Source organism: Oncorhynchus keta, chromosome 21 (genome assembly GCF_023373465.1).
Source record: "Oncorhynchus keta strain PuntledgeMale-10-30-2019 chromosome 21, Oket_V2, whole genome shotgun sequence".
Taxonomy (NCBI): Eukaryota; Metazoa; Chordata; class Actinopteri; order Salmoniformes; family Salmonidae; genus Oncorhynchus; species Oncorhynchus keta.
The window spans coordinates 24,469,466-24,483,343 of record NC_068441.1 but is presented as its reverse complement, the minus strand read 5'-3'; the positions used below and the strand labels follow the sequence as shown (position 1 = coordinate 24,483,343).

Genomic DNA, 13,878 nt, shown 5'->3' with positions numbered 1-13,878 from the left:
GGCCCATTCCTCCTGACAGAGCTGGTGTAACTGAATCAGGTTTGTAGGCCTCCTTGCTCACACACGCTTTTTCAGTTCTGCCGACAAATTTTATATAGGATTGAGGTCAGTGCTTTGTGATGGCCACTCCAATACCTTGGGTTTGTTGTCCTTAAGCTATTTTTCCACAACTTTGGAAGTATGCTTGGGGTCATTGTCCATTTGGAAGACCCATTTGCGACCAAGCTTTAACTTCCTGACTGATGTTGCTTCAACATATCCACATATATTTCCTGCCTCGTGCTGCCATCTATTTTGTGAAGTGCACCAGTCCCTCCTACAGCAAAGCACCCCCACAACATGATGCCTCCACCCCCGTGCTTCACGGTTGGGATGGTGTTCCTTGGCTTGCAAGCATCCCCCTTTTTCCTCCATACATAATGATGGTCATTATGGCCAAACAGTTCTATTGTTGTTTCATCAGACCAGAGGACATTTCTCCAAAAAGTACGTTTCCATGTGCAGTTGCAAACTGTAGTCTGGCTTTTTTATGACGGTTTTGGAGCAGTGGCTTCTTCCTTGCTGGGTGGCCTTTCAGGTTATGTCGATATAGGACTCACTTTTCGTACCAAAGTACGTTCATCTCTAGGAGACAGGACGCGTCTCTTTCCTGAGCGATATGACAGCTGCGTGGTCCCATGGTGTTTTTCTGGCGTACTATTGCTTGTACAGATGAACGTGGTATCTTCAGGCGTTTGGAAATTGCTCCCTAGTATGGACCAGACTTGTGGAGGTCTACCATTTCTTTCTGAGGTCTTTGCTGATTTCTTTTGATTTTCCCATGATGTCAAGCAAAGAGGCACTAAGTTTGAAAGTAGGCCTTGAAATGCATCCACAGGTACACCTCCAATTGACTCAAATTATGTCAATTAGCCTATCAGAAGCTTCTTAAGCCATGACAATTTTCAGGAATTTTCAAAGTTGTTTAAAGGCACAGTCAACCTAGTGTATGTAAACTTCTGACCCACTGGAATTGTGATACAGTGAATTATAAGTGAAATAATCTGTCTGTAAACAATTGTTGGAAGAATTACTTGTGTCATGCACAAAGTAGATGTCCTGACCGACTTGCTAAAACTATAGTTTGTTAACAAGAAATGTATAGTGGTTGAAAAACAAGTTTTAATGACTCCAACCTAAGTGTATGCAAACGTCCTATTTCAACTGTATTACACAGTCAGGGAAAGGTTGAAAATGTCAGTGAAGACACTTGAAGGTTGGTCTACTGCAAGGACAATATTTTAAATGGTCAATAGCTCTGAACTTCAATGACTTAACCTCAAACCAGCTATACATTTTAGAAATTAATATAAACTCAGCAAAAAAAGAAAGGTCCTGTCACTGTCTACTGCGTTTATTTTCTTAACGTGTAAATATTTGTATGAACATAAGATTCAACAACTGAGACATGTGGGGTCAAAATCAAAAGTAACAGTCAGTATCTGGTGTGGCCACCAGCTGCATTAAGTACTGCAGTGCATGCGGGCTCTTCGCTGGCCATGGCAGAACACTGACATTTCTGTCTTGCAGGAAATCAAGCACAGAACGATTCATATGGCTGGTGGCATTGTCATGCTGGAGGGTCATGTCAGGATGAGCCTGCAGGAAGGGTACCACATGAGGGAGGAGGATGTCTTCCCTGTAACGCACAGCATTGAGATTGCCTGCAGTGACGACAAGCTCTGTCCGATGATGCTGTGACACACCACCCTAGACCATGACAGACCCTGCCGGACCCTCCACCTCCAAATCGATCCTGCTCCAGAGTACAGGCCTCGGTGTAACGCTCCCTTTGTTATTTAATTTTAAAACTAAAATGCTTAATTGCATTTCAAAGCATGAATGTATTTTATTCTGTGTGATAGCATGATTTATACAGTAGCGTATATATTGAAATATAGGCTTAACGTTAAGTTATGGTAAGACTAAACAGGACGCGCTCTTAGGCCTACAGCTCAATGGTAGTTATACAAGGCTATTTACTATACAAAGCCTACTAATGATAAAGACATTACTTATAAAAATATTAATTGTAATAATTACAAGGAGATCAAGAAAAAGGAGGGTATAGATGTGAGAGCTGCGTGCACATTGTCTGTCACAAACAGATGCTGTTAGATTACATGATTTGTCTGCCTGTTTGGAAGTGTAAACAGTAAATAAATTAGTAATACCAGTCTGTTCTAACGAGAGAAAAAAAGTAAAGCCTTAATCTTTTCTATGCTTGTAATTAAAAACAGCCGAATCTGTGAAATTGCTTTATCTGACATTATGCCGTTGCATGAAGCTTGGTGCTCATGGAATCAGTAGGATATTAAACAAACACTCAAACAGGCAACAGAAGCAGTATGCTTTATTTCAAATCTAATTTTCTTTGTCACATACACATTTAGCAGATGTTATTGCGGGTGTAGCGAAATGCGGGTGTAGCGAAATGCGTGTGTTTTTAGCTCAAACAGTGCAGTAATATCTAACAGTAATATCTAACAATTTCACAGCAATAGACAACTATAAAGCAATGGAATTAAGAATATATATTGGGCGAGCAATGTCAGAGCGGCAGAGCCTTAGATACAGTAGAATAGGATAGAATACAGTATATACATGTGAGATGAGTAATGAAACATGTATACATTATTAAAGTGGCCAGTGATTCCAAGTCTATAGGGCAGCAGCCTCTAATGTGCAAGTGATTTAACAGTGATAGCCTGGAGATAAAAGCTTTTTTTCAGTCTTTCGGTCCCAGCTTTGTTGCACCTGTACTGACCTCACCTTCTGGATGATAGCGGGGTGAACAGGCAGTGGCTCAAGTGGTTGATGCCCTTGATCTTTTGGCCTTTCTGTGACATCGGGTGCGGTATGCGTCATGGAGGGCAGGTAGTTTGCCACCAGTGATGCCTTGTGCAGACTGCACCACCCTCTGGAGAGCCTTAAGGTACAGTTGCTGTACCAGGCTGTGATACAGCCCGACAGGATGCTCTCGATTGCGCATCTGTAAAAGTTTCAGGGTTTTGGATGACAAGCCAAATTTCTTCAGCCTCCTAAGGTTGAAGAGGCACCGTCACCACACTGAGTGGACCATTTCAATTTGTCTGTGATGTGTACGTCAAGGACCTTGAAGCTTTCCACCTTCTCCACTGATGTCCCGTCGATGTGGATAGGGCGGTGCTCCCTCTGCGGTTTCCTGAAGTCCTTGATCATCTCCTTTGTTGACGTTGAGTGAGGTTGTTTTCCTAACGACGCCACACTCAGAGTGCTCTCACCACCTCCCTGTAGGCTGTCTCATCATTGTTGGTAATCAAGCCCACTACCATACTCTCATCTGCGTATTTGATGATTGAGTTTGAGGTGTGCATGGCCACGCAGTTGTTGAGAATGTTGGTAGCCTAATTATTAATTTCAGTCACTTTATTTGGATAGTTCAGATTTTCCATGTCATACTATCAAAACTGTTGATAAGAAACTGCTTGCCAAGGTTACCTTTAGGGCTATGTTTAGAATTATGGTTAGAGCTAGAGTTAGATAGTTGAACATGTTACTCTGTAGAGCATCTACAGATTGACTATCCAAATAGTGTTACCTTAATGGCCAATGGATTTACTGCTAGTAGAGATTTAAAAAGTTATACGTGCATACATTTTACATAGTGGAGTGGGTTTGACGCCCAGGGTCACCCTGTCCTGGCGTTGCAAATGCCATGGTCTACTAACAACCATGTAAAATAACGATCTGAATTCAAACCAAAGCCTACTAGATAGTTGAGGATATTTATAGTATTCATTATGTAGTAGCTAACAAGGTTCCATTCTCATGCATCATACAGTTGTAATATATCTACTATGGCATGTTGCGTAGAAACAAACATTTCATCTGACAGGTCCCAACAAGCTAGCTGGCATATCGTCCACAAATTTACCCAAATAGTTTGATTAATGAATGAGATGTCAAATTTCTCAAAGATACAGGTCCAAGCGATACACTATTATGGTAAAATAACACAGCAAAATACAAACAAACAATAAAAAGGGATTTATTTATCACTGCCAGCACTATTATCACAATCATTTCCATCAATGATAGGGTCTGCTCTGTGTGTATTAACACAAGAAACAGGTGTCATAACAAAAACTTAGCAAAACAGTCTGAATATTTTATATATAAAAAAAGAAATAGTTTCAATTATCAGAAATCTCCATGCATTTCCCTGTGCTCATTAATATTGATTAGGATTCTATTTTAAGGACCCGCCCTGATTTAATGCTTTGTTCTAAAGGGCAGAAATTAAACGAGGCTGTGAATATTAAGTATGTACAAACATCAATATTTCTGAGCACAGGGATACCTCAATGACGTAGGGCAACAACCCATTGGTCTGATTCATCTTTACTTTTTTCCATTGCGAATGACTGGTCACAATGTTTGACCCTCCCCGTCCTGTGATACGGACCCCTCAGAAACCATGACGACGGTCGTGATCAGCGTAAGGAATGTTTGGGAATTTTCTTAGAACTGCGGAAGTCAAAAACATGGATGTCAGATAAAACTTAAACTTCTAGGTGAGAAGAACGACAGACATGAAGACTTACATTTTTGAGGAACTCCTCTGCGACGATACGGGCCCTGGCGTTGACAGACAACTTCATCTCGCTGATCTCCTTGTCAATCTCCTCCATGAAGTGGATGACGAAGTCCACCAGCTTGTGCTTGTACATCTGCTCCGTGTGGAAGTTTGTGATGAGGAAACTGATGTCATAACCCTGCGGACGAATGAAGGAGAGAAAAGGGGGGCTAATAAATCCCAATTTTACATAAATTTTGTCTGAGTGACAAAAAAAAAAAAAAGACCATTTGTGTGACCATTCGATGTGATAAGTTGTGATAAGTTTGAGATGTTGGTTGTACCACCAGTCCTCTCCTCTCACCTCCACCGGTTTCCTCCTCAGGATGAAGAAGTTCTCAGCTCTCATCATCATGAAGCGCATGAATTTATGGCAAAGGATCTTCTCAATCTCATCCGCCTGCAGTGACACACCAATCACAAAGCAGTCAGACTCAGAGCTGCTGTCCTGTGATTGGTGGGTGCTAATAGCCACCAATTGTCACCAGGTTGTAAAAAAACAACTAATCACAGTAGTACATTTCATGTCTATTACAAACCAACACAGCCTCACAGAACAGAGAAAGAAAAAAACAATGGTACAGCTGCGCTTCCATCTATGCTCTTCTGTTTGGGTAACGACAACAAGATAGGCGTATTAAAAATATTATGAACTGGGTGGTTCGAGCCCTGAATGTTGATTGGCTGACAGCTATGGTGTAATAGACCGTATACCACGGGTATGACATTACATTTAGTTTTACTACTAATTACGTTGGTAACCCATTTATAATAGCAATAAGGCACCTCAGGGGTTTGCGGTATATGGTCAACATACCTTCAGAAAGTATTCAGACCCCTTGACTTTTTCCACACTTTGTTAGGTTACAGCCTCGTTCTATAATTGATTAAACCCCCCCCAAATGTACACACAACATCCCATAATGAGAAAGCAAAAACAGGTTTAGACATTTTTTCTAATAAAATAATAAAAAACAGAAATATCACATTTACATAAGTATTCAGACCCTTTACTCAGTACTTTGTTTAAGCACCTTTGGCAGTGATTACAGCCTTGAGTCTACAAGGGTGTGACGCTACAAGCTTGGCACACCTGTATTTGGGGAGTTTCTCCCATTCTTCTCTGCAGATCCTCTCAAGCTCTGTCAGGTTGGATGGGGAGCATCGCTGCACAGCTATTTTTCAGGTCTCTCCTGAGATGTTTGATTGGGTTCAAGTCCGGGCTCTGGCTGGGCCACTCAGAGACTGGTCCCAAAGCCACTCCTGCATTGTCTTGGCTGAGTGCTTAGGGTTGGAAGGTGAACCTTTGCCCCAGGCTGAATCCCTGAGCGTTCTGGAGCAGGTTTTCATTAAGGTTCTCTCTGTACTTTGCTCCGTTCATCTTCGCCGCGATCCTGACTAGTCTCCCAAGTCCCCGTCGCTGAAAAACATCCCCACAGCATAATCCTGCTTCACCATAGGGATGGTGGCAGGTTTCCTACAGACGTAACACTTGGAACTCAGGCTGAAGAGTTCAATCTTGGTTTCATCAGACCAGAGAGTCTTGTTTCTCATAGTCTGTGAGTCTTTAAGTGCCTGATGGCAAAATTCCAAGCGGGCCTCTACGGACAATTCCTTCGACCTCATGGCTTGGTTTTTGCTCTGTGCCTTTCCAAATCATGTCCAATCAATTGAATTTACCACAGCTGGCCTCCAATCATGTTGTAGAAACATCTCAAGGATGATCAATGGAAATGGGATGCACCTGAGCTCAGTTTCAAGTCTCATAGCAAAGGGTCTGAATACTTATGTAAATAAGGCATTTCTGTTTATAATACATTTCTAAACACTCTAAAAACCTGTTTTTGCTTTGTCATTATGGGGTATGGCGTTTAGATTGCTGTGTAATTGTGTTTATTTAAATAGATTTTAGATTAACAGTCCTTAGCTGTGGTATATTGACCATATACCACACCTCCTCGTGCGTTATTGCTTAATTATAAATCAGGTAGTTTGGTTTAAAGCTGTGGTATATCAGACAATATACCACAGGTATGACACAAAACGTATTGTTTACTGTTGTAATTACATTAGTAACCCTTTTATAATAGCAATAAAGTACCTCAGGGGTTTGTGGTATGTGGCCTACATACCACGGCTAAGGGCACTCCGCGTTGCGTTTTGCATAAGAACAACCCTTAGCCGTGGTATGTTGACCATCTACACCCCACCAGGCCTTATTGTTTAAATAAAGTATGAAAGTCACCAAAATCAAGCCTGTCAACTGCACCTGTAAAGGACAGGTTATCGACTATACACATTAGAATAAATAATATACCTGACCTGCTTGACAGCGATGCTGACTCGGACTGAGTTGATGGAGCCCTCGATAAGAACCTTCTCCTTGTCATTACGACTGATGATGACTGGCTGCAGCAGCAACTCTTTACTGCTCCTGAGGGGGATAACATACACGTGCAAGGTCAAACACACTCTCCTGAGGGGGATAACATACACGTGCTAGGTCAAACACACTCTCCTGAGGGGGATAACATACACGTGCTAGGTCAAACACACTCTCCTGAGGGGGATAACATACACGTGCTAGGTCAAACACACTCTCCTGAGGGGGATAACATACACGTGCTAGGTCAAACACACTCTCCTGAGGGGGATAACATACACGTGCTAGGTCAAACACACTCTCCTGAGGGGGATAACATACACGTGCTAGGTCAAACACACTCTCCTGAGGGGGATAACATACACGTGCTAGGTCAAACACACTCTCCTGAGGGGGATAACATACACATGCAAGGTCAAACACTCTCACGAACAAACACTGACACTCACCGGACCTCCACCTCTGGCTTGTTGTGTCGCTCCACCACCTGAGAGGAGAAGTTCTCCAGACAGAGAGCGGCCTGCAGCGTGGCACGCACAGCGTTGAGGTACGGGCGCAGAGTCGCTGTCTGAGGGAGAGAGGAAAGGGAGTGGAGAAAGAAACGTTAGAAGAGGGAAGCCTCTACCCCTGCCGACCAAATACCGCCTCACGCCACCTACTATCCTCAAACTATTAGCTAAATGGCCCTTATCCCGACACCTCTTTATGAGAGGAAAGGTAAAAGTGCTGTCAAGCATGCAGACCTAGGATTGTAGCTAGAATTCCTGGCATTATGTTTATTCCATAGCAAAGGCTCATGGCTGGGCTTGGGCTGCAGTGCAGATTTTACACTGATTTCACTATCACAGAAACTCACCAACACATTAGTCAGTAAAAGTTTAAAGGCCCATCAACCCCATTCAAAAAAAATATAAGCAAAATCATTGACTGCTGAACATTAGTGAAGTCATCATTAAGATTATATACCCTGCACCCCTCAAATGTAAAGAGGAAGTATATTGACCGCATGAGTACATACTGAAACCCCTAGAATATAGCCTAGTCACGCTGAAGCCTTTCATGGTTTGAACAATTGCACCATTACATTCGTATGTGACTTTAAAAGTACACCACTGTTTCACATAGACTATAATAGATAAGGACAGTGGGCACACGTTGGCTCAGGTCTAAAGCCTTACAACTGTAGAATGCACTGCCACTATTTGCATTTTCAGGATGAAAATATCTAGCTACTTCAATCCAGTCTGCATCAGATTTGGGCCGAGAAAATATTTCAGTGGACAAGTTTGCAACCCTATGTGTGTTGAGTATAAGGAAGGGAAATCTAGACTCTGGACCTACTTACTGCAAAGCAAAAATTATTCAGGAAAGATGCAGGTGCATAGCTAGTTCTACAATGCACTAAAGGAGTCTAATGTTACTTCTTAATAGTCCAAGGACCTTACATGTTCTGTTTAAAGGCAAATTACCTCTGGAACGTGAATCAATTATTATATCAAAATAATTTCAAATGCAAAATACACACTTACTGTAACCGGTTTTAACATTTGCAGTCAACAGTATGTTTTTCAGTGACAACATGTTTAGGGTGTCTAGCTTCCATTTATACAGGTGTTAGGAGCAGAGGTCGACCGATTATGATTTTTCAACGCCGATTATTGGAGGAACAAAAAGAAGCAGATTAATCGGACAATTTTTTTCTCATGTATTTGTAATAATGACAATTACAACAATACTGAATTAACACTTATTTTAACTTAATATAATACATCAAAATCAATTTAGCCTCAAATAAAATTAAACATGTTAAATTTGGTTTAAACAATGTAAAAACAAAGTGTTGGTGAAGAAAGTAAAAGTGTGTGCCATGTAAAAGTGTGTGCCAATAAGTGCCATGTAAAAATGCTAGCATTAAAGTTCCTTGCTCAGAACATGAGAACATATGAAAGCTGGTGGTTCCTTTTAACAGGAGCTTTCAATATTCCCATGTAAGAAGTTTTTGGTTGTAGTTATTTTAGGACAATTTCTCTCTATACGATTTGTATGTCATATACCTTTGATTATTGGATGTTCTTATAGGCACTTTAGTATTGCCAATGTAACAGTATAGCTTCCGTCCCTCTCCTCGCTCCTACCTGGGCTCGAACCAGGAACTCATCGACAACAGCCACTCTCGAAGCAGCGTTACCCATCGCGCCACAAAAGCCGCGGCACTTGCAGAGCAAGGGGAACAACCACTCCAAGTCTCAGAGCGAGTGACGTTTGAAACGCTATTAGCGCGCACCCCGCTAACTAGACATTTCACATCGGTTAAACAGCTCAATGCTTGAAGCACAGCAACGAGCTGCTGGCAAAACTCACGAAAGTGCTGTTTGAATGAATGCTTACGAGCCTGCTTCTGCCTACCATCACTCAGTCAGACTGCTCTATCAAATCATAGACTTAATTATAACATAACACACAGAAATACGAGCCTTAGGTCATTAATATGGTCAAAACTATCTCGGGAAAAAAAAGACGTTTATTCTTTCAGTGAAATATGGAATCGTTCCGTATTTTATCTAACGTGTGGCATCCATAAGTCTACATATTCCTGTTACATTGCACAACCTTCAATGTTATGTCATAATTACATAAAATTCTGGCAAATTAGGCAGCCCAAAATGTTGCATATATACTAACTGCGTGCAATAAACGCAAGAGAAGTGATACAATTTCACCTGGTTAATATTGCCTGCTAACCTGGATTTATTTGAGCTAAATATGCAGGTTTAAAAATATATACTTGTGTATTGATTTTAAGAAAGGCATTGATGTTTATGCTTAGGTACAGTCATGCAACGATTGTGCTTTTTTTGCAAATGCGCTTTTGTTAAATCATCCCGTTTGGTGAAGTTGGCTGTCTTTGATAGGGAGAAACAGTCTTCAGAGTTGGCAACGAGCCAGGTTAGCAGGCAATATTAACTAAATATGCAGGTTTAAAAATATATACTTGTGTATTGATTTTAAGAAAGGCATTGATGTTTATGGTTAGGTACACATTGGAGCAAGACAGTCCTTTTTTGCGAATACGCACAGCATCGATTATATGCAACGCAGGACACGCAAGATAAACTAGTAACATCATCAACCATGTGTAGTTAACTAGTGATTATGATTGATTGTTTTTTTATAAGATAAGTTTAATGCTAGCTAGCAACTTACCTTGGCTTACTGCATTCGCGTAACAGGCAGTCTCCTCGTGGAGTGCAATGTAATCAGGTGGTTAGAGCGTTGGACTAGTTAACTGTAAGGTTGCAAGATTGAATCTCCGAGCTGAAAAGGTACAAATCTGCCATTCTGCCCCTGAACAGGCAGTTAACCCACCGTTCCTAGGCAGTCATTGAAAATAAGAATGTGTTAACGGACTTGCCTAGTTAAATGAAGCATAAAGGTGTAAAAAATATATATATATATATATATGGTGTCCAAAAATACAGATTTCCGATTGTTATGAAAACTTTAAATCGGCTCTAATTAAAAATCGGCCATTCCGATGAATCGGGCGACCTCTAATTAGGAGACGCAGATAGCTAATTAGCACAAGTAGTCGGCTGTCTTCATATTGTTCATAAACACGCACGTCAGCTGTGTAACAATATAACTGATTTTAGAAAATATTTCCTGCTGATATGAATGTTTAGGTCCTTATGCTTCCAAAGTGATGGGGGTTAATGTTCAGATCTAGCCCAGAGGCCGACAGGCGGCGATATTGAGGAGTTTCCATCCAAAACGTATTGTAGGGAGCCCCCATGGACCGGTACGAACCGAAAACATTCTCCATTCAGGGTGCAAAGGCGTCAATTTTTCCTTAACTAGATTTAAAAGGAAAAAATAAAGGAAAAATATGACTACTTCTTTTACAAAACACCCTTTTCAACCACCATGCTGAAGTGGCTAATGTCTAGGTATGATAGTTCCAGATGTTGTGTATCGCGTTCAGCCAATCAGGTTGCAGCAGTCTGTTTACCCCTAACTGAATGAATGGCGCAACATCAAGTAGTAGCACTAGCATGGTGGTGGAAAAGTGGTGTTTCATAAAGTACGCATATTTCCACCGTCCGTCCCCCCTTCCTCGCCATTAATACATCTAGTTAAGGATGAAATTGATGCCTTTACAGCCTGGATGGAGAATGTTTTTGGTACGAACCAGTCCACGGGGATACGAGTGTATTGCCAGCTGCATACTATGCGTTTGGATGGTAAGATGAAACCCTCAATACCAAATCAATATCGCCATCTGCCGGCCTTTGGGCTAGTTCAGACCAAGCATCCGGGCTCTAACCAAAACACCCCCGTACAGAAGATGACTTATGTGGAATGTAATGGAACCTAGAGTCATGATCAGTGGCTAGTGCATAGTTAGCTGGGTCATTCCTACTATGCAATACACACTTTTTTAAAATGATTCTATCAGAAAAGTGACATGTTTGACTGGACAGTGCACGACAGAAAAACTAAATTGGTCAAGCTCAGGTACTTACAACATTTTTGGGTGCATTTTCCAGTTTGTTAAGTGCATAATCCTAACAGGGTGGATGTGTTAAACCTAAATTAGCCATAGCTCTGAGTGAGCAAGATTGATCTAGCATAATTGTGAAAACTTGAACAGGCCTTTATCTGCTCTATCAAACATATTTTAACATTTTCATTAAAAACATTTTTTTTAGCTTAACAGGGTGGAAATGTGTGACTATGTGTGACATACAGACTAACATGAACAAATAGATACAACTGTTTTAATATAAAGAAGTGACACTTCCTGAATGTGGTGTCATTGTAGGAAGCGGTTGTTTTCTTAAGATGGAGATTTACAACTAACTAACAGGGTGGAAAGTGATCAGGGAAACACAGGAAATCTTATATAAAATAATAATTTAAAAAAATAATATAAGAGAGACTAACTAGGACCGTAAAAGACATTTAAAAAATGTTATGGTTTAATCTAGTGGAAGTTGATAAATAACACCTGGGGACATCGCAAAAACGCCTACATTTTTGGAATCCACAGTTTACACCAAATTAAAACTGATATTTCCTGGGGCCAGAAATGGGGCCAGAAATTTGGACAACATTTGCGGTCTTACATACCTAGGCTAGCTGCCTTACTTGCGAGATAGCTAGCAAGATGGCAAACTACCCTCTTCTACCAGCTAGTGTTCGGTATATATTTCAATGGGGCATGGGAATATTTACTCATGGTATTCGTTTTGAATTTACAATCTTGATAGTAACATCCCTGATGCACTACTACAGATACATTTTCGGGTAACTAGCTAAATTGTTTATATTTATGAATACATTTGAAAGGATACTTTAGATTACAGTATTTGGCACTAGTTTAACAAAAAAAACTTACCTTAGAGCTACATCACTAGCAAAAAACAGATTTCACATTTTGGGTGGGGATGCTAACTAACGTTAGCTACCAAACCAAATCTAGCGATAAACATACGCATTAACGCAGACCTCGCGTAAACCACGAATAATGTCATATTCAATATACTGCTCATCGTATGACTGATGTTGAAATAACGTCGAAATGTCTTTATTTTCATAGTAAACCACATATAATGATGATCTTACCATCTCTCTATATCCGCTGGGGAGGAGAAGACGGAAGTAGTACACTTGTCATGGCTCTTTCATGACCCTATGCACTAACCGGAACACACCATGTACAAGACTTTATAGGGGAGCCTATATCATTTGGACAAACATGTTTCTATACAAGTAATGGATTGTATCTAGCAAACACGAACATTGAATACATTGGTTTTATTTATTTAAAATTGTCATATTGTTAAATATGTGGTTTTCATTATTTGGTAACATCATTTCCCAATTTACAAGGATGAGAACATGTTGATATGATATCCTTTACAGTTTCAAAATGTTTATCTAAAAGTACATTCTGACAATTTTTGGGGTGTTCTCATTCTTCATATGAGAAACATCATCAATCTCGAAATTGTTAAACTGATTGAGAGTGATTTTGTCTCATTATTTATATTAATGCAAAATGTGTGTGGCTGGTGATTTCTTCCTTATAAGGTAAAGGGAGCTCTCCACTATTATGCCAATGGGGAAGGGGGAGGGGGGGTGGACGACGTACAAATGTACAAAGTGGACGACGTACAAATGTCTTATAAATCCCTCACACTTGTGAAACTTTTTTTTTTTTATGATTAGAGGTGATGTCTCTGAATGTCTATTAATATCTCAATGCCTTGTCACATATTATGTCCTGAATTATTCTGATGTGTAATATTGTTATTATTGTTGCAATAAACAATACAATAAAAATAATATATATATTGTTATTGTGGACAAGCCAAATTAGAAGCCGATGCCCTGTTACAACAAATCCAGAACAATAAGTTTTTATTCCTGTTAGTCATGTTTAGTAAATTGTTTAGTAAATTGTTTGACACTAGTGATTTTGCAAAAGCAGCTTTTGCAAACTCAGGGGGAGAGTTTGATAAAGTTCTCAAGCTAACTGAAGAGATGATGATTAAGCATGATATTAGTAATTGGGATGTGAGTGCATCACAGCAGCAAAAACTGCCTGTAAAATTGGCAGACAGTGTAGTCACAACTTCATTAGGGAAAACATCCAGCATCAAGAGTGACAGTGACCTGAGGCAACTTTAGAACAATATTCTAGACAGACATACAGTTTAAGTCAAAAGTTTACATATAGTTAGGTTGGAGTCATTAAAACTTGTTTTTCAACCACTCCAAATTTCTTGTTAACTAATTATATTTTTTTGCAAGTCGGTTAGGACATCTACTTTGT

General features: G+C 40.2%; 1 protein-coding gene across 1 annotated transcript; it reads right to left on the bottom strand.

The window, feature by feature from the left end:
* Positions 1-4,053: 4,053 nt before the first annotated feature.
* LOC118400318 (actin-related protein 2/3 complex subunit 4) lies at positions 4,054-12,813 on the bottom strand. Its single transcript, XM_035797023.2, has 6 exons — positions 12,666-12,813; positions 7,490-7,608; positions 6,980-7,091; positions 4,962-5,057; positions 4,626-4,796; positions 4,054-4,548 (listed from the first exon to the last, which is right to left on the bottom strand). Exons 1-6 carry the CDS (start codon positions 12,666-12,668, stop codon positions 4,543-4,545), a joined length of 507 nt encoding a protein of 168 aa, XP_035652916.2. The 5' UTR covers positions 12,669-12,813; the 3' UTR covers positions 4,054-4,542.
* Between the last annotated feature and the right edge of the window lie 1,065 nt (positions 12,814-13,878).

Excerpts from the sequence above, each read along its gene's own strand:
- LOC118400318 (XM_035797023.2), bottom strand. Across the intron at positions 5,058-6,979 it reads TCAGCATCGCTGTCAAGCAG|GCGGATGAGATTGAGAAGAT; the intron begins GTCAGGTATATT and ends GTGTCACTGCAG. Across the intron at positions 4,797-4,961 it reads TGAGGAGGAAACCGGTGGAG|GGTTATGACATCAGTTTCCT; the intron begins GTGAGAGGAGAG and ends ATTCGTCCGCAG.